The sequence below is a fragment of the Gavialis gangeticus genome, unplaced genomic scaffold (genome assembly GCF_001723915.1).
Source record: "Gavialis gangeticus isolate Ggan-Ray unplaced genomic scaffold, GavGan_comp1, whole genome shotgun sequence".
In the NCBI taxonomy this organism is placed as follows: Eukaryota; Metazoa; Chordata; order Crocodylia; family Gavialidae; genus Gavialis; species Gavialis gangeticus.
Genome location: NW_017729030.1, coordinates 24,641,107 through 24,662,980, shown reverse-complemented (window position 1 = coordinate 24,662,980; position 21,874 = coordinate 24,641,107). Strand labels below are relative to the sequence as shown.

The 21,874-nt window shown below is 40.0% G+C and overlaps 1 protein-coding gene across 2 annotated transcripts in view; it reads left to right on the top strand.

The window, feature by feature from the left end:
• PRDM5 (PR/SET domain 5) overlaps positions 1-21,874 on the top strand; it is a 208,402-nt gene that overhangs the window by 29,980 nt on the left and 156,548 nt on the right. For both annotated transcript variants that reach the window (XM_019522042.1, XM_019522041.1), the window contains exon 2: positions 1,484-1,567. In XM_019522042.1, the coding sequence (XP_019377587.1) occupies positions 1,484-1,567 (84 nt within the window). The remainder of the gene's footprint in view (positions 1-1,483; positions 1,568-21,874) is intronic.

The following is a 21,874-nucleotide window of genomic DNA, read 5'->3' as shown; positions in this document are numbered from 1 at the left end:
AGGAGTGTGTGGTGGGGGGCAAGGGCCAGGTAGCAGGGGGCAGCCACAGGCACAGAAGGACATGTGGCAGGGGGCTCATGGCAAGGGGCAGGGGAGCAAGAGCTGTAGGGCTGGCTCCTGGCTGCCTGCCACTGCTTTCTCCATCACAGTAGTGAGGGGGATGAATTTAAGACCAAACAAATTTATAATATTTCATGTATAGAGCCTAATGATTGGGTGGTTGTCTTAAATTCTAAGTCATCTTGGGTTCATGTAAATACAGTATTATAACTGCAAAGACTGTATAAACGTGTTTTCCAGAACTGTGTTAATGTCTTAAGTACTAAAGACAACCTGGCATTTGGCTCTTACTGCCTACAAAGGCTGAATTATAGAAGTGATTGCATAGCATGTTGAAGTTATTTGTCAAACAGGGATGTATTTGGTAGCCCTGTTGGTCTGAGATGAAAAGGAATGTAAAACTCTAGAACTCGTGGTTCAGAGATTATAACTTTTATTAGACCAACTAAGAAATCACAAAACAAGTATCTTTTTCTGCAGGCTTTCCAGCTCATATGCCTTTCCTCAGGGAAAATTAAAGATGGTAAAAAGTCTCCATAGGTAGAAAATAAACTTCATTTTTGTGCAGAGGAAGCTGAAGGTGGAAGTCTGGAGCAAAAACAGGGAAAAGATGGTTCTATAGCATTATAGGAAGAAAGTCTTAATTAAATGATTCACCATGCTTCTAATATGGTGTGTTAGACAAAATTGTTGCAGAAGCATGACAGTTCAGGCTTTTCTGGCATGAGTTTTGGATAACAGGTAGTTTCACATTTTACAATTTTAATTTTGTTTATACAGATGAACTAATTCATAGATATGTACATATGCACTGTTACTTTCACCAAATTTCTCTATCTGCTCAAGAACTTCAAAGCTATTTAGTGTTCTCATTTGTGGCACTTTCAAAAAGCAGATTTGTAATCAGGAAAATAAATGCAATGGAAACTCTACAGCCAAAAATCTTAATTTTTATAAGGATGTCTATTGAAAAGTGCTTTCTTAAAATGTTATGCTACGATAATATTGGCACTGTGTAATAGTTCTTTATTTAAAAAGTTTGTTTTATACATTTTAGCTTAAGTTAAAATGCAGAAAATTGAGCTCTTTGCCAAATGAATGATAAATGTGGGAAGGAAAACCTGTAATTTTTAAAAGATATCAGTCACAACCTATGCAAAAAGGGAAAGATTTACAAAAATAGCATAATGTGGTATATTAGTACCTATAGCTGTTTGTGAAATAGACAATAAGCCCTCAATTTCCCTAGTCATAACTGAACATGACATTACCATTGTTGAGTTCTGAGCTATAATACTATGCAGTTTTGGTAGATAAAATCAAATTGTCTTTTTCTTTTTGAAGGTGACATTGTTGCAAAATACTGTAGTTTGGTAAGTTGGTTGCATTACTCTCCTATCCTTTTTGTTTAAACATTATGTAGGGTGAAAAGTTTGGTCCATTTGCTGGAGAGAAAAGAATGCCACAGGAACTGGATGAAAATACAGACTGCAGACTCATGTGGGAGGTAAGTTGCTCAGCTGGATATTACAAGCAGCAAAAGGTCTTTGGAGAAGTAGGCCTTCCGATATATTATATTACATTGCATTTCATTAGCTTAAATAGACAACTTGAACCACTTGTGGATTTTGTAAATACATTACAACAAAGCTTAGCTTCACTAGAAATGTTTCAGGGATTTGATGATGGTGATGTTTTAAGAGAAATTATACATACTTCTAAAGGAATAAGTCATAACACATCCTAGTAATTCATGGGGAGCGATCAGTGAAATTCACTTTCAGCCAAGCTGAGCAAAATGTGAAAAAATAAACAAGCATGGTGAGAAATTGATTAGCACTGACTTTTTTAAAAAAAAGCTAAAACAGTAATATAGTTGTTGCTATGATATTTTGATTAATTTTATCCTGTCAGTGGCCTTTTAAAAGATGAACATAATATAGTAGAAGATTAAAAATAGTAATAATTCTAAAAGCAGAACTAGGAATTTTGGCACTGGAGTGGCATGTGCATGTACCAAGCAGTTACCTCCCTACACAGTGGTGGCTGCTGTAACTGTGCGAGATCCTCGACTATGGGCTCCCCATGGGCTGCAGTTTTGAAACCTTTCTGTCCACCTCCCTCCTCCACTAATTGGCCATCAGCTCCAGTGCCTATGACTAGATCCAAAAAGTTAATTCTGCTCTTTGATACTTATTAGTTTGTAGTTCTGCTCTTTTTGATGTTTCAGAATCATCAAGGTGACAATATGGTGGCTGTTACATGTTTATTTCATAGCTTTATGTTTATGTGAAGAGAGATTTTTAAATATATATATTGTTGTTTTAGTCCTGCTTTGCATTAGGTCATACGATTGGAAGGTTAGCTTTTTTACTTTTTTTTAAATTCTACTGGATATTTTATTTTAAGTAATCTATAACTTTTTAAGTATTCAATAACTAAGAAATTTAAAACTAGTTGAAGTTGAGATTTGGAACCCCCCCCCCCCAAGCTGTGAAATTTCTTTTGAAATTTCTTCTCCTTAATTTATTGCAATTCTTATGGAAATTTTTTTTTCTATGACATTCTGATAGACAAAGTGCCATACTTTCTTTTTTTTAAAGCAAGCCTGCTTTTTATTTGTACTTGAGAGTGTCATGATATTACATATTAGAATAATGGTAGTGCCTTTTGAGGTTGGAGGCATAATGTTTACCATTAAATGGATTTTGCACTGCTAAACAACAAGTGAGTGGATGCTAAAAGCTAGTCTTGTTATCCAAACTCCATCTAGGGAAATACAGGTCTGCCATACCTTTTTAGTTGCTTGCGTAGTTATAGCAAATGGTTGATCTTAATTGGCCTCATCAATTACAAAAAATGTAAATTTACAGTCTGTTGCTTGCTGAATGACTTGCCCCTTGTTATCTTACAATTACCTCACCGTTTCAATACGTTCCTGCAGGTCATCTTTAGTTGATAGCGGTGCCCGTAGATGTGCGGGGAGGCTGCTCCAAAACACTTTAATTACAGTGCTTCAGCAGCTTCTGCGTCTCATCCCCATGCTTCAAAATGGTGGTGGGGTGCTTTAACTGAAGCTCATTCAAAATGGTGGTGGGAATGCTGATGCATGAGATGCAGTGGGTGCTTTAATTAGAGTGGCTCATGGAGCATCCCCATCCCAGACCTGTGGCACATGTAAAAACGCCATAAGATACTCTAGCTAGGGTAGCCTTTATAAGATGTTGGGTGGATTTAGGCATTAGTAAGAAGGACTCTTAATTTAAGTCAATCAGGAAGTGCAATACTCTTCTAGATGACCTATTGCTGATGTTTACATCGGAATTTAAACTTACTTCAACAAGCAAACAGTACAATCAAATACTACTGGTGACACTAATATGACCCCAGTGACAGCAAAACAGAAATTGGCTTATAAACATTATTCTAAAACTATTCTGCAACATTTTATTCCATTGTACTTCTGAAAGTCTCTAAAAGATTGATGCATACCACATTTTATGAATTCCTGAAGGTTTGAACCTAGGTGGTACTTATTTACCAAAGTTGGTCTGAACATAGATTTTATAATGTAATTTAAATAATACTGAGAGTAACATTGAATTCAAAATGTATAACATTGATGCCATTAAATGTGTAAGGTAAAAAGGAGTTGAATGCTCCAAATAGATGATTATTCCAGAAGCTGTTCGGGGCAGTTAAGAGGCGCTAGCCAAGTTAGTGGCTATTTAGTTGAATTAAATACAATGCAAATAAATAAGTCAGTGACCAGGAAAACTACAGTTCTGTGAAGTATAAATGCAATGAAAATCAAAATAGTGATTTTTTGGGGGGGAATAATACATTTATAAAAAAAGCTGAGAAGCAAAATTCTTTTCATTTTCCTGGCTCAGATAAATATGGATGTGACAGAACTTGTTTTCTGACTGTGGTGTGTGTGATTTTAGTTCCAATTTAGTGGGACCATCTTGTGTAGGAATCAGTGGAAGTTTAGTCTTTCTGTTGGCAAAGATGGATGCTTAATAATGTTTACTATATAAATTTCCAGTTGTGCACCAGAGCTAGTGGTCTGTGATGTGGTCTGTTATGATCAAACTACTTGATCTGTGATGAGACCATCATTTTGAATTGGCTTCTTCAAGAGGTCACTCTGAGAAAGATCTGGACATTTATGTTTTCCTTTCGTCTTTGTAAAACACGATGCTTAAAATGCATTCCTGTGTGTTCTAGTGAGCCATGGTAATTTTGTTAAAGAAGGTTCTGAAAAATGTCAATATTTGGGATTATAAGGTTAAGTATAGAAGAATGTTGTCATTCTGCCTGCAATGTTGATGGCAATTCATACCCTTTTGAAGAAATCAGACATTTACATTGCTTGTTTAAGAGACTCTAGAGGATTGAAACAAGACCATCCTTGATGCAGGTGTCAAATTCATCTCACTACAGAGCTACTTATTGAAACATTTTATTGACAAGCCACATGTCAATTAAACTAAGCCTATAAACCAAAAAATCGAAATAATAAAAGCTTAACATGGCACCGTTTCCCCAGTGCTATCAGTTTCTTGGATTATTTGCACGTAATATACTATATAGGTAATCTATAAAAGAGAGCCTTGTTTTAGGCTACATAATCCTTGGGTCTCTTGATGGAATTCTATCTTGGTACATTGCAAAAGTCCATCTATTTTTATTCATAATAAGACTCAGGATGGTGATTTCAGATTTTGGTTTATTTGTTCAAAGGGTAGGCGCTGAATATTTTTCGGGAATTATGTTTCACATAGCTCTTTGCCTCTTGAGGCAACTCAGATGGCTCTCTTGGTATTTTGTTTTCCACCCTCTGTGAGGGGAAGATGTTCTCTTGCATATATTTTATTTGATGTCCCAAAACCAAGCAAGTTGCTTCTTATTTTCAGTAATATTGGATTATGGCAAAGATATGTATTTTTAGTGAACTTTACATCAGAAAGGACTAGAAAGATTTTGTTCACATTTCCTGATGGACTATGTAAGAAAGTTAGCCTAAGATTAGACATAATACACTTAAAGCACTGAATATTGTATATTTTAGTTTTGGTTTCTGTTGCTCTGCCAAGATTTTTTTTTCCCTTCAGTGCTATAAATTAAATCTGAGAAGAACAGACACATGCTAGAAATCAGTAGTTTTATAGTAACTACCACTCATGTTTGTTTATATTAGAGAATAAAATGAACATTTGTTTCTGCTACTTACTCTCAATGCTTGCAATAACAAGTTGGTTTTAGTTATAAATATGGATCTGTGGAAAGTCTCCCCTTGATGTCAGTGGGATTTGGATTAGATGCACGATGATTATGATCAAGGTCTGAGACACTGAAAATGCTTAGTTAATGTTGGACAAAATTCTTTCAGTTTTCCTTTTAGAAACATGAGTGTGGTGTGTGAATGTCTTTATATACAGGCAGTCCTCGACTTAAAAGTTTTTGAGTTACAACATTTCGCACTTACAACATTTATCAATTGACACCCTGTTTCAACTGTATGACATTAGTTTCGACTTTACAATGCTTGATCTGATGCAATGCTATGCCAACGAACAAGTTCGTTGCATTGCCCATCTCCCTGGAGAATATCTGTTCGAACTTCCTTGGACACTGTCTTTAAGAAAGCAGGCAAGGCTCCAGAAAAACCTGCAGCCAAGACTCTTGAGAAGACTGCAGTCAAGAACCCTTCAAAAAGTGCAACCAAGAGCCCTTCAAAAAAATCCGGCAAAGTCACCTCAAAGAAGTCCTTCCAAATCAATATGATTTCTATTTACAGTATAAATACATTAATGTAGCTATATTACTCATCTATAATTGGTTGAGTACTAAATTCTGGGGTATTTTTGGTGAAAATAGGATATCGGGCCTTGGTTCAGGAACAAATTCCCCATTTATAACATTGTTTCCTATGGGAAAATTGGTTCCAAATTACGTTTCAACTTAAGACGCAGTTTTCAGGAACCAATTGTGTCATAAGTCTGAGGACTGCCTGTACAAGGAACCATGTCATCATGTGACAAACCCTTCTGAGCTGAACCCTTGAGTTCCACTCTCTTGCAATTAGCCCTTGGAGCTCTCTTGTCCATGGCAGACTCCTCTTTTCCAGGCATGCCTGGGTCTCACTTGTAATTCACTGGGCCTTAAAGCTCAGTAGAGGAGACTATCTCCAGCCCTAAAGTTTTCTTGGGTTTGAAAAAGGAAATGAAGAAGGATTCCCTTTTCCAAAGAAGTGGTATACCTATTGCTGTCAGTTGCCCTACAATCCCCCTTATCACAAGACAAGTGTTAAGGTACTAAGCAGAACAGATTTACTATACAGAATTTCTTAAAATGGTTAAAAAAAAAAAAGATTTGGTGTATTTGGAGACAACACAGGCAAAAAAAAAAAGATAAAAGAAAAGAAAAAGTCTGCAGATTGTAATACTTCAACCCTACTTTCTCTCTAACTTGTAGCAGTCTCTTAGTGAGTTCTTAACCTTTTGGCTAAATCATGTCACAAAACTGCAAGGATACGCACATGGGAAACAACATGACCCATACAGCCATACAAGTGATAAAAATGAACGCAGTCTATTGTTAGGTTTTGAAAAAAGACCAAACACAAAGGAAGTTGAATCAATTTGGAAGGATATCTATGCATGTGAGACTATCATTAATCATAATATATGCCATGACCCAGAATATTTCTTAAACTTTTACTAGAAAGTTTCCAGTGGTTTTTCTCCTTACCAATTTTAGTAACACATCCTGAATTTTGACTTGAATTTTAAACCTTAGAAAAACACTTCTGGGATGTGCTTATAGTTAACTATCCTAAATTTATTATGTATTTTTTATCACAATTAATTTTCCCTCAGTATTTCATATGCATTCATGTGATTTATTAACTATCTGGTTTCGAGCGTGATTTTTCTAGGGCACAGGCATGAGTACTTTTAGAGCTGTTTCAAAAGGGCAGAAACTGTTATACTTTAAGAGCTACTTGTGCTCATACCGGGTATATAGCAAAACTGCTGTAATTTAAACATTGTTTCATCCTGGGTTAAATCTGGAAGGGTTTTGCTACATTTGTATTCTTGTGACTTGTCTACAGTAACAATTAGAACTTAATTGCTATTGTCCTTTTGAAATACTGCCCTTCTGAAACAGCTCCAAAAGTACATGTGCCCATACTTGCAGTGAACTGTGGAACAGGCCTACTGAATATAGTTCATTATTCAACATTTAGCCCTAGTAATTTCATGGAATATGGAGGAGGTGTTACTTGAAAAGACTGAGGATGATGGCATCTGGCCCTCAACTATTTTAAATGACTTCAAAAATCAGAAGATTTACAAAATGCTACAGTCTGATGCAAACTTGTTTTATAATCACACAATATATTTAGATATGTCTACAGCTATCCTTGCTTTCTAATTATAATAAATATGCAGTTCAACACTCCTGGTGAAGTCTCGGCAAGTTATTAATAGAAATCTGAAGCTATTTTCAGGTAAAAAATGAATGCAATCATATAACATCCATGTAGTTTTTATAATTCTAAGGAATATTTCTTTCTGAAAGGGCCATTGTGAGTAGCTGAAAATTCTCAGGCCTCCACTCAGCCGGACTCTGTCTGTCTTCTCATTCACCCCCCATGCTTTCATGTTCTGGTTCTCTTGGGGAGGTTTGATGATTCCTTGGGTGAAGGTCTGTTTGGCTGGACCTCTTGTTCTTTTGCAGGGCTTCACCTCTCCTATACTTCTTTCCTCTTGTGTCTATGGTGAATGACTCATACCAGTCCCAAATTTGTGTTTCTCCTTTAAGCCTTTCTCTGTGCCCCCTTTGTACTTCTCAGTTTTTCCTTTGCCCTTTTTTGGGCCTCATTCCATGAAACAAATATCTAGGCATTAAATCCCTCCTTATCCGTCAATCTGTTATATCAATCCATTTGAAATATCCACAAATTAATGCATTTCCTATTTCTTAATTATTATGATAAATTCATTCAAAATGTCCATAAATTCATTTACTTCATATTAATCAATCCTATGGATTCATTGAAAATGTCCCTAAATTAATTTAGAGCATATTTCTTAATTAGTTCTGTAAATTCATTTAAACTGTCCATAAATTACTTCCCTTCTTATATCTTATTTAAACCCATAAATTAATTCAAAATGTTCCCAAATTAATTCATTTTTTATTTCTCAGCTAAAATATACACGGACACATGTTCTTCTCTTTTTGGATTAAGATTAATAAATTCAGTCATTCCTGAATTTCCCCAGATCTTTCCTGCTTCTGGTTGGATCCTTGCCAAGTCCTAGTCATGCTCCTCCAGAACTCCTTGGTTTGGCCCTCTGAACATCTGGATCCCATGTCTCCACATGGGTTGTATAGCTCCCTGGCTATATTGTACTTTCCCCTTTCCAGGGGAAGAGCTGAACATTGTCTGTCGTCCAACTCATCCTTTTGTTACCTTGCTGGCACTCAGAGCCAATGAGGGTGGTCTGTCTCTGACACATGATGGCATGCCCTTGGAGGTCCATCCCCTCCCCAGGGCTTGTTCCCAGGTCCCTTTTCCTGGTGCACCAGCAGACATAGATAGATTCGTAGACGCTAGGGGTTGGAAGGGACCTCAACAGATCATAGAGTCCGACTCCATGCCTGGGCAGAAAAGAGTGCTGGGGTAAGATGACCCACGCCATATGCCTATCTAGCCTTCTGTTAAAGACCCCCAAGGTAGGGGAGAGCACCACCTCCCTTGGAAGCCCATTCCAAATTTTGACCACCCTTACTGTGAAGAAGTTTTTCCTGACGTCTAGCCTAAATTTGCTCTCTGTCAGTTTATGACCATTGTTTCTTGTTACCCCAAGAGGTGCCCTGTTGAACGGAGCATCTCTGGTTCCTTGCTGTGCTCCCCAATGAATTTGTAGGCAGCCACAAGATCACCTCTGAGCCTTCTTTTGCGGAGGCTGAATAGGTCCAGGTCCCTCAGTCTCTCTTCATAGGGCTTGTCCTGTAAACCCCTAACCATTCGAGTGACCTTCTTTTGGACCCTCTCTGGAAACCTTCTTGAAGTATGGCACCCAAAACTGGATGCAGTACTCCAACTGAGGTCTGACCAATGTCGCATAGAGGGGAAGTATCACCTTCTTGGTTGTATTTGTCATGCATCTGCTGATGCATGATAAAGTGCAGCTAGCTTTGCTGATGATTTTGTCACACTGACAACTCATGTTCATCTTGGAATCCACTATGACTCCGAGATCCCTTTCTGCTTCTGTGCTGCTGAGAGGGTCGTTTCTCAGCCAGTAGGTGTGCTGGATATTTTTGCACCCTAGGTGCAGCACTCTGCATTTGTCCTTGTTGTACTACATCCTATTGTGTACTGCCCACTTTTCCAATCTGTCCAGGTCTGCCTGCAATCATTCCCTACCCTCCAGAGTCTTCACTTCACCCCACAATTTAGCATCATCTGCAAACTGGGACAGAGTACCACATCCAAGTCAGTGGTGAAGACATGGAAGAGTACAGGTCGAAGGACCAAGCCCTGCGGGACCCCACTGCCCGCATCCTTCCAGGCCGATACTGACCTGTTTACTACCACTCTCTGGGTGCAACCCCGCCCAAGCTAATTTGGCACCCACTGAACCATGTAAACATCTAAGTTACAGCCTCTTAATTTATTTATGAGAATAGGATGAGATACCACAGTGAAGGCCTTCCTGCAATCCAAGAAAACAATATCCACCTCTACTCCTGCATCTAAGCATTTTGTGACCTTGTTATAAAACGAAACCAGATTAATCAGGCATGATCTACCTGCTACGAATCCATGCTGGTTGCCCTGCTGCATTATTTTTCTCACTGGACTTACACAAATGTGATCCTTAATAATCTTTTCAAAGACTTTTCCAAGGATGGAGGTGAGACTGATTGGCCTATAATTACTTGGCTCCTCCTTTCTCTTGAAAATAGAGACCACCTGAGCCCTTTTCCAGTCCTCCAGGATCTGACCTGAGTGCCATGAGTGCTCAAACAGCCATGCCAGTGGTTCTGCTATGACACTGGCCAATTCCTTGAGTACTCTTAGATGCAGCTCATCCGGGCCTGCATTTCTCTGTTTAGCCAAGGAAGTTTTTTGGCTTCTTTCACCACTTTCCCTTGCACTGGGATTGTCTCCCTCTGCGCCCAATGGATCGCTTCCTTTAGGAACCATGACTCTTCCTGGACTCCCATCTCACCAATACTCCTATCCTGCAGTGTGTCATTGACTAAACTCTTGAGCATGCTGAAGTTAGTTGTCATGTGACACTGAAGTTAGCATGACATGTGACTGTCCTGGACTTGCTTGGTTAAATTCCCATCTAGTGTGGCTGGCTTTTATTGTTCATAGCAGGGGCTTGTTGCCAGCTCCTGCTACAGTTGCATATCTGAATATCTGTATATCATGAAACTTCAGTTTTATCAAAGGCTATTAAATTTAATGATAAATGATAAGCAGCAAGCCATAGAAATATATCATCCATTTGGAGATAAAATGAATGATAATTGTCCTCCAGACACCATTGCAGACCAAGAGTTCCTGGATCAGTTGTTCCCCCAGATAATCTGATGACTTCCACAGCAACATTAAAACATAATCATCTATTCTGCGAGAAGTTCTCTGAGAGAATATCCTTCTGGAGCTGATTTCATACTCCCAAATATAAGTGTCATATCCTAGCTGCTTTATATTATCAAAAAAAGGGGTCATGTTTTCCATTTAAAAAAGAAAAAAACACTGGGATACAGTAAAGCAGTATTTCTCTTCAGCTTATTGTTTATAAAAATATATATCTTTGAATTTCTCACCTGATAAAAGCCCAGAAAATGATCTCTACAGAGCAGACAATGTGTGTTTACTGCCTGCCTTGTAGATATCCATCTGCTTATTGTCATCTAACAGTAAGACTTTTTCCTCCCTTTGCCAGTTGCATACAACACAGCATTTGCAGTTGAACTCATGAGCATATTGAACTAATACACCAGAATATATGACCCAGTAAGATGCATGTTGAACCTTTGGTGGCAACTTCACTGCAGGTATAAAAATGCCATCCAGCAAATGGCATGGTCAGCACTGTTGAAAAGTTATTTAAAGCAGCCTGGGCAGCATTATTGAGATCTTTGTGGAATTTTATCTTGTAGCTTGCAAAGTTAATGCATTTTCTTTTTGTTACTTTTAGTAGTAATATTGCAGTTAAAGTTATGGTGGAGGATTTGGTGACCTCTCAGTCAGCCATAAGGCAAAACCACTTTTGTGGGATCCCAGTGAGTCTCAGGAATTTCATTTATTTTAAAGGAAAATTAATTTAATTAGTTCAATAATGTACATGGAACCATTAGGCTAAATCTTAAGTAGATATTTTCCAAATATTTTATCAGTTTGAAACTTGGTCAGGTATCTGGTGTAGAAGTTGGATATCTAATTAATAGCTAATTAGCTATTTAATTCTAATTGAACATTAAATACCTAATTAGTTATAATGCTCTACCTTATTAAGAATTGTTAAATGGTTTAGGTGTCCTGTTATGGATCCAGGGGCATCGATATGAGGCTCATTCTGAATTTATGCCAGAGGGTGTTCCTGGTCATCACAGCTGTCTATACATTCTTGATGAGTTAGGCTGGGGAATGTATGGGGCCAGACGTGAAGTTAAGCCATATCATTCCCTTTCAATCTGAGGACTAGATGCCTTAACCACAGTGGTTTGCTATACCAGCTATGGTTGGGAAAACCTTAGTAGTTAAGTACTTTAAAACTTTTTTGGCTGCCCAGTCATGTACCTGCAGCTGGGAACTGAAATATTATAATTTCTTGTCTACCACTGGCCTCATGTTTTTGGAAGGCAGAGTGAAGAAAAAAAAAAAAATTTTTTTCAGACTTATGGCCACTGAGGTAGAGTCTTATTTTCAACTCACTTTCCCTGCTTTTCCAGTTCAGGCAAAAGCTACGGTTTGGACTTTTTCACAGCTGAATTGTTAGCAACAATCTGCTCAGTCAAAACGCAAAACTATAGCTGCTGCTGAAGACTGGATTCCAGGGGAAGGTTTTGAAGAGCACTGAAAGCAGTCTGCAGGGCTGTGAAATAGGGAGAAGAAAGACCGTGAGTAGATGGTCTTTCTTCCATGCTAGACAATTGCTGAAGAAAGTAAATCTTGATTAGTAGAACATCAAGGTTATTTAAAAAAGGCAGAGGGTCATTAACACATGCAGAGTGAAGAATCTAACTGAATTCAGTTTACTTGCATCAGGTGGCCTGGGTAGAACTGTCACTGCTGCTTCCAGGCAGTTAATTTGAAACTTTGGGTGAAGTGGGAATTAAAGGAAGGTCTGACTGCAAAACTGCATCCTTATGGATCTGCTCTGGTTTGACTCTGTCCTTCCCTCCATGCAGCTGCTTGAAGGTGGGGAGGGAAAAAAAGCAGCAGCCATCTTTCGGTATTTTATAGAAGTGCACTGATATGTTGGTCCATATCGTATTGGCACTGATAAAAGGAAAATTGACATTATCAGCAGTTGGGGATTTTTTTGGCAGATGTGGCCAGTCATGTCTCCGATAAATGCTGCATGCATGTGCACAGCTGCAGCATGCAAACCTGGCTGGTAAGTCTGTTGTGGAGAAGTGGTGGGGAGGGGGAACGGATGTGGGGGGGACAGGGATGGGACAGATCAAGGCCCCTGTGGTGAGGGAGGGAGTGGGGCTGGGGCAGGCACAGGCATTCTTTAGCTGGGGTGGGGCAGGGGACAGAGCCATGGACAGTTCATTTGAGGGGCATGGGATGTGGGGGGTGGATCCTGCTGCAGTGCACACCCCTGGGGGAGGCATGGGGGGGGCTTGTTTCCCTCAGATTTGTGTGCAGGGTGAGGGCGGGCAGCCACGGTAGGCTGGGGCCAGGGCCCGGGCCAGGACTGTGCTTGAGCCACACAGCAGCAGCTCTGGGAGGGGGAGTTATGGAGGGGGGCTACGACGAATTTTGGGATGGGTCTAGCTACCCCCTTAGCCACCCCCACCCCAGCGCCACCTAGCAAGAACGCAGCCTCAGCCCAACCTCCCTGCTGGGAAGAACATGGCATTATCCCCAGCCTGCTGCAGAAGCCCACCCTCATCTCATTCACAGCTGGGGAGAACATGCCCCCCATGGCTCCCCGGGGGTGTGTGCAGCAGTGGGATCTGTCCCTGCCCTGCACCCCCCAGACGAGCTGCTTATGTCTCTGTCTTGTGCTTCACCCTGCCCCAGCCCCACTCCTCCCTCACCACAGGGGCCTCTATCTGCCCCCCCCCCCCACACCTTCCCAGACTTACCAGCTGGATGCTGCATATCAGTAATCAGATTGGTATCGACTGATAAGGCTCAGTAATAACTGGCCATCAGTATCGGCCCCAAAAAATCTTTAGTATTTTATTATTCTGTTCTGGGCAGAAAAATCAGTTTCCCCATTTCAGACACACACCTTAATTTTGGAAGGCTTATTTTTGGAGAAAAGGTGGATGCAGTATGTGAGTAAATGTGGTAATTAGGAAATTGGGGAAGTACAGGCATAGCCTTAAGACAGAAAGCAAAGGGCAAAAGGGTCAGGGAGAGGTATTAATACAGTATAACATGGGAAAAGACTCAACTCCCTCCAGATAACAGTATCTGATGAATTATACTGCAGTAGTGTAGCGTAATATTTCCAAGCTAGGTACAGACATTCAAAAAATCCGAGGTGGAATTGGTCTAAGTTACACGGTTTTCTGTAAGTGGTGTAGTTTAGATTGGTAGCAATCAGAAAACATGTTCGGCCTTTGATGGGGGAGGGGGATCACGTTCTGTCATTTTTGAACCAGTCTATATGTGCCAAACTTCTTTTCCATTTTGGGTATATACTGGTTTCTGATCACTTATACTGATAAAAGTGTAATGTCTGTACCTGCCTCCAGGAGTCATTATATTATACTATTATAGTTGGAGGTAAATTCAGTGTCTTGGAAATTAGTAAAGCAGAGCAAATATGAAAAGAGTAGTAACAGTAGACAGCATGGCTATCCCATTGATTAAAAATAGTAGGGGCAACTGATAACTCATTCACAGAAGTTGTTTTTTCTTTTAAAATTACTGAATATTATGTCTGCATATATAATCATATTGATAGAACAGATGATATGTTATAAGATGTGTAGTATTTCTCTTATAAAGGTGTGACAACTTCAGCCTTATGCAGTTCCTGTGTATTACGCATGTATTGGAATTTGTTTCTATAGATAAGTAAGATGGGAAGACATAATTTTAAATATATATCATCATGTATGCAGATGGCAGGTTTACTGGTAACACTTAGATTTCACACATTTTAGGTAGGGAGCATAATAATTAGGTATTAGCACTATAATATTTGCATATGCTTTAAATAGCTTTATTACAGTTCCTTACAAGTGATTGCAGTTCTGATACATATTTGCAGGCTTGGGGAATAGATAACAATATGCTGTTAAACACTTTACAAAGGGTTCCCTTAAAAATATCCCGTCTGAGGATCTGATTCTTAAGTTTCCTTATTTAAGTATGCTTTCTTTTCCTCCCCTCAAAAAAAAATCCTGTGGTTCTATGCAGTTCTCTGCCAGCAGTCGTCATACCCCCCTGGATGGGGTAAGGGATTGTAAGGAGCCATTTTCCCTTGGGTGGTGCTAGGGATACAGGAAATGTGAGTTCCAGTTTCCTTTCCTGTATTGGCTCATGAGACTGACCACCTGCTAAGCCCCAGCCTAGCAAGGAGAGATGCAGTCTTAGTATCTCCAGGGTTAGTGTGCAGTACAGCTGCTGCTTGACACCATCTCCTATCTTTCTCTCCTGCTAGCACAGCTGGAGCAGCTAGTGGGGTTAGGATGAAATACTGAAGCTACCATGTAAATTTCTCATACTTTCCTAAAGGCACTAGTCGAGTATGCAGTACAGGGAATTCCCTTTGCTGCAGTGGACGTCACTAGTTCAATTATGAGTGCACCTGTGGTGCAGCATCTGCCTGTGTGGTAGCCATTTTAGTTCCAACTCCCTGGAGGATGGCTGAACAGTTTTACAAGCAGAGAAGGCTTAGGCGTTTTAACTATATTCTGTGAAGTAATTTTTAACATATCGTGGTCCCCTAAATTTAACACATTCTGTGCTGTGAACTTCAACCATTTGGCCTGGGGTTGGATGGAGGACTTCATGGTGGTTCGGAGTCCAGTTTTTCCTTTTAACCCATTTGATGGGTTTGTGTTGGCTTGTAATTACAGATCTGTCTTTGTAAGGCTCTTTTTGTAGATAAAAGTTGAGATTTTTCTTTCATGGCTCTCCAGGGCTGGCTGTGCAAACAAGGGGCTTACAGGAGCTCATCAGTGGGAACAGGGAGTCAGTAATTGTCACCAATCCATTCATTGTAAAATACAATAGTTTGAATATATTTTTCTTGATTTTTTTTTTCTTCTGTTTCACATCTGTATATATAATGCAACCTTGTGTCTTTATGAGGTGAAAAAAGCAATAGAAAATATAACACATGTCTTGAAGGGGTTTATGGGATTATTTTGCTCAATAGTTTCCTTATGTGTTAAGTCCTTGATGTGTGCTTGATATCTCTTCATGGGTTGGCAGAGACTGAGAGGGTCCAACTGAGATGACTGTAAAACTGAGATGAATACAAATTCTTTCAGTACAATTTAAGGATTAAACAAATGAAGAGACATACATGAAAAGGAAGGTAGCAGAACATATGGCTTTTATAGTAGGAACTTGATTGTTTCTCTTTTGCAACCTAAATCAGGATCTGATGAAAACATTTACAGAATCTGCATTTTAAGCCTCTACCACCCCTACTCTTGGTAGCTGTAGCTAAGTCCAAAAATTATTAGCTTGTCTTTAATTGATCAAAGATGTAAACCTCTGACATTAATTCTTTTCACACAAGTTCTGTGACTTCCTATTCAGCAAATTATGTACCATATTTTCTTGCATATAACAGGCTCCCAAATAAAACTTGCACCTTACTTTTGGAAGGCAGCATGCAGGAAAAAAGATTTTTTCTATATCATGGCTGCCTGTGACAGAATAAGCTCATAGAGAAAATTAAGAAACAGTGTGTCCAGGAACACAGACTATCCAGAAAGCATCCAGGCAGACTCTCCTGCAGTGCCACAGTTTCTGGATACTCTCTGTTCCTAGGAGGTCTTACTTTTTGCCACACAAAGTTAGAAAAGACCAGCTAGTCCAATATATTACTTAATGCTTGCACTGGGATTATGGATGGAATTCATATAATCACACTATATAGGAAAGCCCTACGAAAATACAAGTTAATATTGTATTTATCAGCATTCGTATTAGAAAGTAAAGACTGGATGCCCCCCAACATTACTCACCATGATATGCTCCTTCCATGAAAACATGCATGCCACAGTTCACTTTGATGGATCAAATTCTGACAGGTTTGAGATGAAGACAGGAGTGAAGCAGAGTTTTGTTCTGGTGCCCACACTCTTTGGGATCTTCTTTTCTAAGCTGCTGCACTATGCTTTTGATGGCTTTGAGGAAGTCATGTACCTTCACACAAGATCAGGTGGCAAACTCTACAGTTGATCGCATCTAAAGGCCAAGACAAAAGTGAGGCATATACTCATTAGGGAGCTCCTTTTTGCTGATGATGCTGCACTCGCCACCCATGAAGGCCAACTACAAATATTTGTGAATCGCCTTTCCCATGCTTGCAGGATGTTTGCCCTGACTATCAGCATCAAGAAGACTCTGGTTCTAGGACAGGGTGTTCACCAGTCACCATATATCAGCCTTGACACACCTCTTGAGGCAGTGAACAAGTTCTGCTACCTTGGATCCACAATGAGAGACAACTGATCACTGGATGAAGAGCCAAATGTGCACAATGGAAAGGCATTTTCAGTAAGCTCTCTAAATGAGTCTGGAACAATACAAAGCTCATAATCAAAACTAAGGTGCTTGTGTACAAAGTCTGTGTCCTCAGTGTCCTTATGTATAGCAGTGAGACATGGTCAACATATTCATATCTAGCAAAGAAGCTGAACAGCTTCCAGCTACACTGTTTACACAACACATCCTTGACATCAAGTGGCAAGATGATCACCAACACAGAGGTCATTGCCAAAGCCAACCTGCCAGCCATCATTGCACTACTCAGTGGCACCTAAGCTGGCTTGGCTATATTTGCTGGATTGAAAATGGGTGCATCTCAAAGGACATCCTGTATGGGCAAATTGCAGGTGGGGAGAGAAGGTTAGGGTGCCCAAAATTGCACTTTACAGCCACAAGAGAAAATGCACCACTAGTCAGTAGAATAGCTGCAGTATCCACCACCACTTGCTGATGAACAGATGCCATATATATTAAAAAGTCTCAGGTCCTTTAGTGATCATCGTATTGGTTATGTTACTATAACCCTGTATTTAAATATTGTATTTTCTTACATACAGCATATACCTTTGCACCCAGCCTCTCCCGCCCTCCCAAATTAGAGTGTGTGTTAAATGGGGAAGCTGTTTTCTTCAGAGGACAAGGAGTGCTCCTGGAGACAGTATGCATGCCATGCAGGTACCAGGATGGCTATTGCTTGTGTCTACTCCACAATATGAAGGGGCAGAATCTCATGTTAACCTTTTTACAGCCATAACTATAGGCTGGGCACCATAGCTTGCGCCTGCAAAAGCGAGCGAGCTCTTGAGAGTATCTTGAAGAGACTTGTAATGTGGAAACAATACTTTATTTACAGGAACTTATATAAAGAACTTCTTACAGTAAAGAAGTAATAGTCTTTCTACTGCCCTTTGCAGAGGTTTGCTTTTGAATTTACAGACATGACTTCTATTTGTTTCACCAGTGAATGAATCTATATGTTTGAAAGCAGAATTTGACCTACAGTTCTAAAATTTGCCAACTCTTGGTGAAGAGTCTTTCTTCAGGAACACATTTTATCTTTGCAAGGGTAGTGGTAAATTATGAAGATTTTTTTATTTGTGGAACTACTGTAGTATTTTTCAAAATCTGAGAACAATATGTTGTCCACATTGATTACTGTAATGCAATGTTGTTTTTCCTTCTAAAAATATCTTACTCTAAGTAATTTAAACAGTCATACTGGAGGCATATTATATTGCATCCGTTAGAAAAAAATATGGGAAGTATGTTAGTAACTTAAACACAAAGGCATGGTGACCATTTAAATTTTGTTCTTGCATGTTCAAAGTCCTTAGCTCTTAAAAATTCTTACTTTGGACACTTGTTGACAGCTTGACAAGAAGATGTGTTCCTTATGTAAACAAATCATATAAATTAATACTGTTACAACATGATCTTCCATTGTAGCTGTATATATTTCATGCCAGAAGAGATTGCATTTCAGTGATGGATGAAATATTGTAAAATAAAATATATATATATGTACACTTTTATGCCATTGTTGAAATCTAGTCTTTTCTAGCTTGGGACATTGCAGCCCTATTTTGCCAACAGTATCCCCATATATCTAAAAGTGAGTGGTGAAGAATAACTTAGGCCAGGGGTCAGTAATGTAAGGCATGCAGGTCTGATCCTGTTCACAGAGCCACTGGGTATGGTCTGCAGAGCTGGGTGGCTTTGACAGCGATTTAGTGGCTTGGGCTTCCACTGTGTTTTGTGGCAGAGGGCTTCACCATCACCATGCAGTTGCTGGGAGGTGGGACTGAAGCAGTGGTCTTAGCAGTGGCAGGGGCCAGGTCCTTGTGTTAGCCTTCCTCAGACTTGCACTGAATCATTCTGTCCTGGTGTCAGAAAGTGTTGTTGACTGCTGATTTAGCCTGTTGAAATTGCAGCTGGAAACATGAATATTTACATTCTGCCATTCTGAATTGCAATTTGGACAAAGCACCCGGACTGTTTTTTAAAAAGAATTCTATTATCAGACAACACAACCACATTTTGCAGTGTAGGCTTGTTGAATCCAGTTATAGACCATACCTGATCTGAGAAAATTGGACAACATAATGGATTAAATGGTAGGACTACAGCTGTGGATGAAATTGCTGGCATTCTAAGGTAGAATCATTGTGATGACAACTCATTCTTTAGTTACATTTGTGCTAGTGAAATCTTTGTCGCTCTTCTGCTATGGGGAAGTTTTTTTGGAGTGGTGTCTTCATTTAATAAAAGAAATAATGGAACTTTTCTTTCCTTCTCGAAATAGATAATATGCACCCTTTTATCAATGTTACATCAATTTACTCCTTTTTAAGATCCTCTAATACTAAGATAAAAGGTCAGCTAAGTACAATTTAAGAACGAATACTGACTCCAGGGGCCACCCCTCTAAAAATTCTTCATGGACTAATATAGAAAAGTAACTAATGGGACTATGGAAAAAAATGGAATAATGGTAGGTTTGAATATGGTAATATAGTACCTTGATTGTGAGGGAAGGATTCTTGAACTGAAGAAAGACAGGAAACCTAAGAAGGATTTAAGGAGGTATCGACAAGTCATGCGAGGAATGTGATTTTATAAAAAATACATAATTTGGTGGAGAGATGAAACTCAAGGGCATGGAAGATGAAGAAGGTTATACCACTAAAAGCATATTCAAGAAGCAGAGATAATACAGAAAGAATACATTTTAGGATACAGAGGTACAAATAGTATGTACCATATTTACCAGAATAGAAGTTGAGATTTTTTTTCCCAATCAACATGGAGAAAAAAGCCCCTAATCTTATATTTGTATACCAGAAACAATCCACCCCTGCCCCCATTACTACATTGTCTATCATTAAATTGCTGCTATAAGCAGCATGTACTCAGTCATGGAAACCAGCTATGAAGTTGATTGAGTACCTTTCATGCTGAACATGCCTATAAGACACATGGCACATATGGGACGAAAACACAGATGGTAACTTACCACAAGGCCAGGTTAATGGAGCTCATCTGAATAAGACATGCTACCCATTGTGCTCAGTTCCCCTCAGCATTGGGTTGTGAAGCCACCATGGCTTGAAATCCTCTTGAATCTGCTGGGGCCCAACCCAGTGAACTATATAGTAAGTCATGAGCCTTTTGACTTTGGAGTATTATCAGGCATAATTTGTACTATGTAGGTATAAAAGTGCTACACAAAAGTGTGTTTATGTAATAGCTGTGTTAAAACTTGCAGCAGTTTGCAATGACCTAAAATGCATCAATTTTGGATGAACTAATTCTATAGGTACCCACAGTAATTTGCATGTATGCAAATGATCATGGGCATATTTGTTTCAAATCAGTGGTTTTTGGTCCTTTTTGTTTCAAATGGCACAGGAAAACCTTGTTAAAGTGGAGGAGGGGGGCAGGCAACTGCTGTGGGTCTAGGTTAAGGCCAGCGTTAGACCCATAGCAGTCCCCTGTTCCCCCTCTGCTTGCCCTCAGCCACTTCTGCCCCCTCCTGCCTCTTTCCCCCCTGCTTTATTGTCACATGTAGCTCAGCTCACTCCCACTTGTTGTGCTTGGGAAGGGAACAGAGCCTGAGCAGGATCTGACCATAAGTGAGGGAAGAGAAGAGACTGGGGGCAGGAAGGCTGCAGGGGGAAGAAGTGTCCGTGTGTGTGGGGAATCTATAATTTGTCCATATATAGAATCTAATTATTGTGGAGGTTGTCTTCTATTCAGGTTCATCTTAGATTTGGGCAAATATGGTATTAAAAGTCTGGAAATGGGCTTTAAGGTGAAGTGAGAGAAAGAGAGGTGTCATGGGTTGGAAACTTAGGGGCCTTGTAGCACATTGCAATGTGAGCTGCTCAAATGCTGATCAGTGTTAGTGCTAGCTCGAGTTTGGAACAGTCACACTTCAGGCCAGCAGGGGCCTGGAGGACTGAAAGGTAAAATTCCTTGTGCTCCCCACCCATTGTGGACTTCCCTCCTGCTCCCTGGGTCTCCCACCCTCCCTCCCACCCACAACTTGTGACTGTCCGTGCTGTCTGCTCCTGGGGACCAGGCAGGGAAGGATTAACTTGTCTGACCTGCCATACCCCCACCACTGCTGCTGCTGGTCTGCTGCTCTTCTTCTAGGTTGCCCATCAGCAACAGTGGCAGCTGGGCAGGCCGGTTAATGCTTCCCTGTTAATGCTGTGATAGACAGCACAGGCAGCCACAAGTAAGTGGGGGAGAGGTGGGAGGGACAGTGAATCTGGGGTGCTGGGAAGGGCAGGGGAGGTGGTCAGTAAGCCTGATCTGAGCCAATATGGGAGGAAGGATATTCAAATTAACATGTAGCCTAGAGTAGCTACATGTTAATGTAACACCAGCTGGATAACATGGGCCAGAGATGGACCTAGGCTGGAGTGGACTAACTTTAAGCCACCTAAAGAATGCTTAAAATTAGCTTCAGATGTTAAGGTATGGACAATTCAGGGGTTAAGAGCTGCAGGAGCTACCTAAAATTCATAAGATCATAGAATACTTACAAATGAGCTGATGACTTTTAGAGGAAAGAGGCAGATGTTAACAGTGATTAGTAAGAAGGTTGAGTTCATGTCTGAACTTGAGATGGAGATGGATAGAAATAGCTGGATTTGTAGACTAATGAGGCAGAGAAGTTCAGGAAGGAGGAGGTTAGTAGTGCTTAAGACAGCTGACAAATGGTGTGAAATGAGAATAGAGAAATGGCCCTTTAGTGTTTCAAGAAGGATGCTCTTGATGGCCTTGGTGAGGTAAGCATTGGTGGAATGGAAGTGTTGGAAGTTAAACTGGGGAGGATGGTAGAGTGAA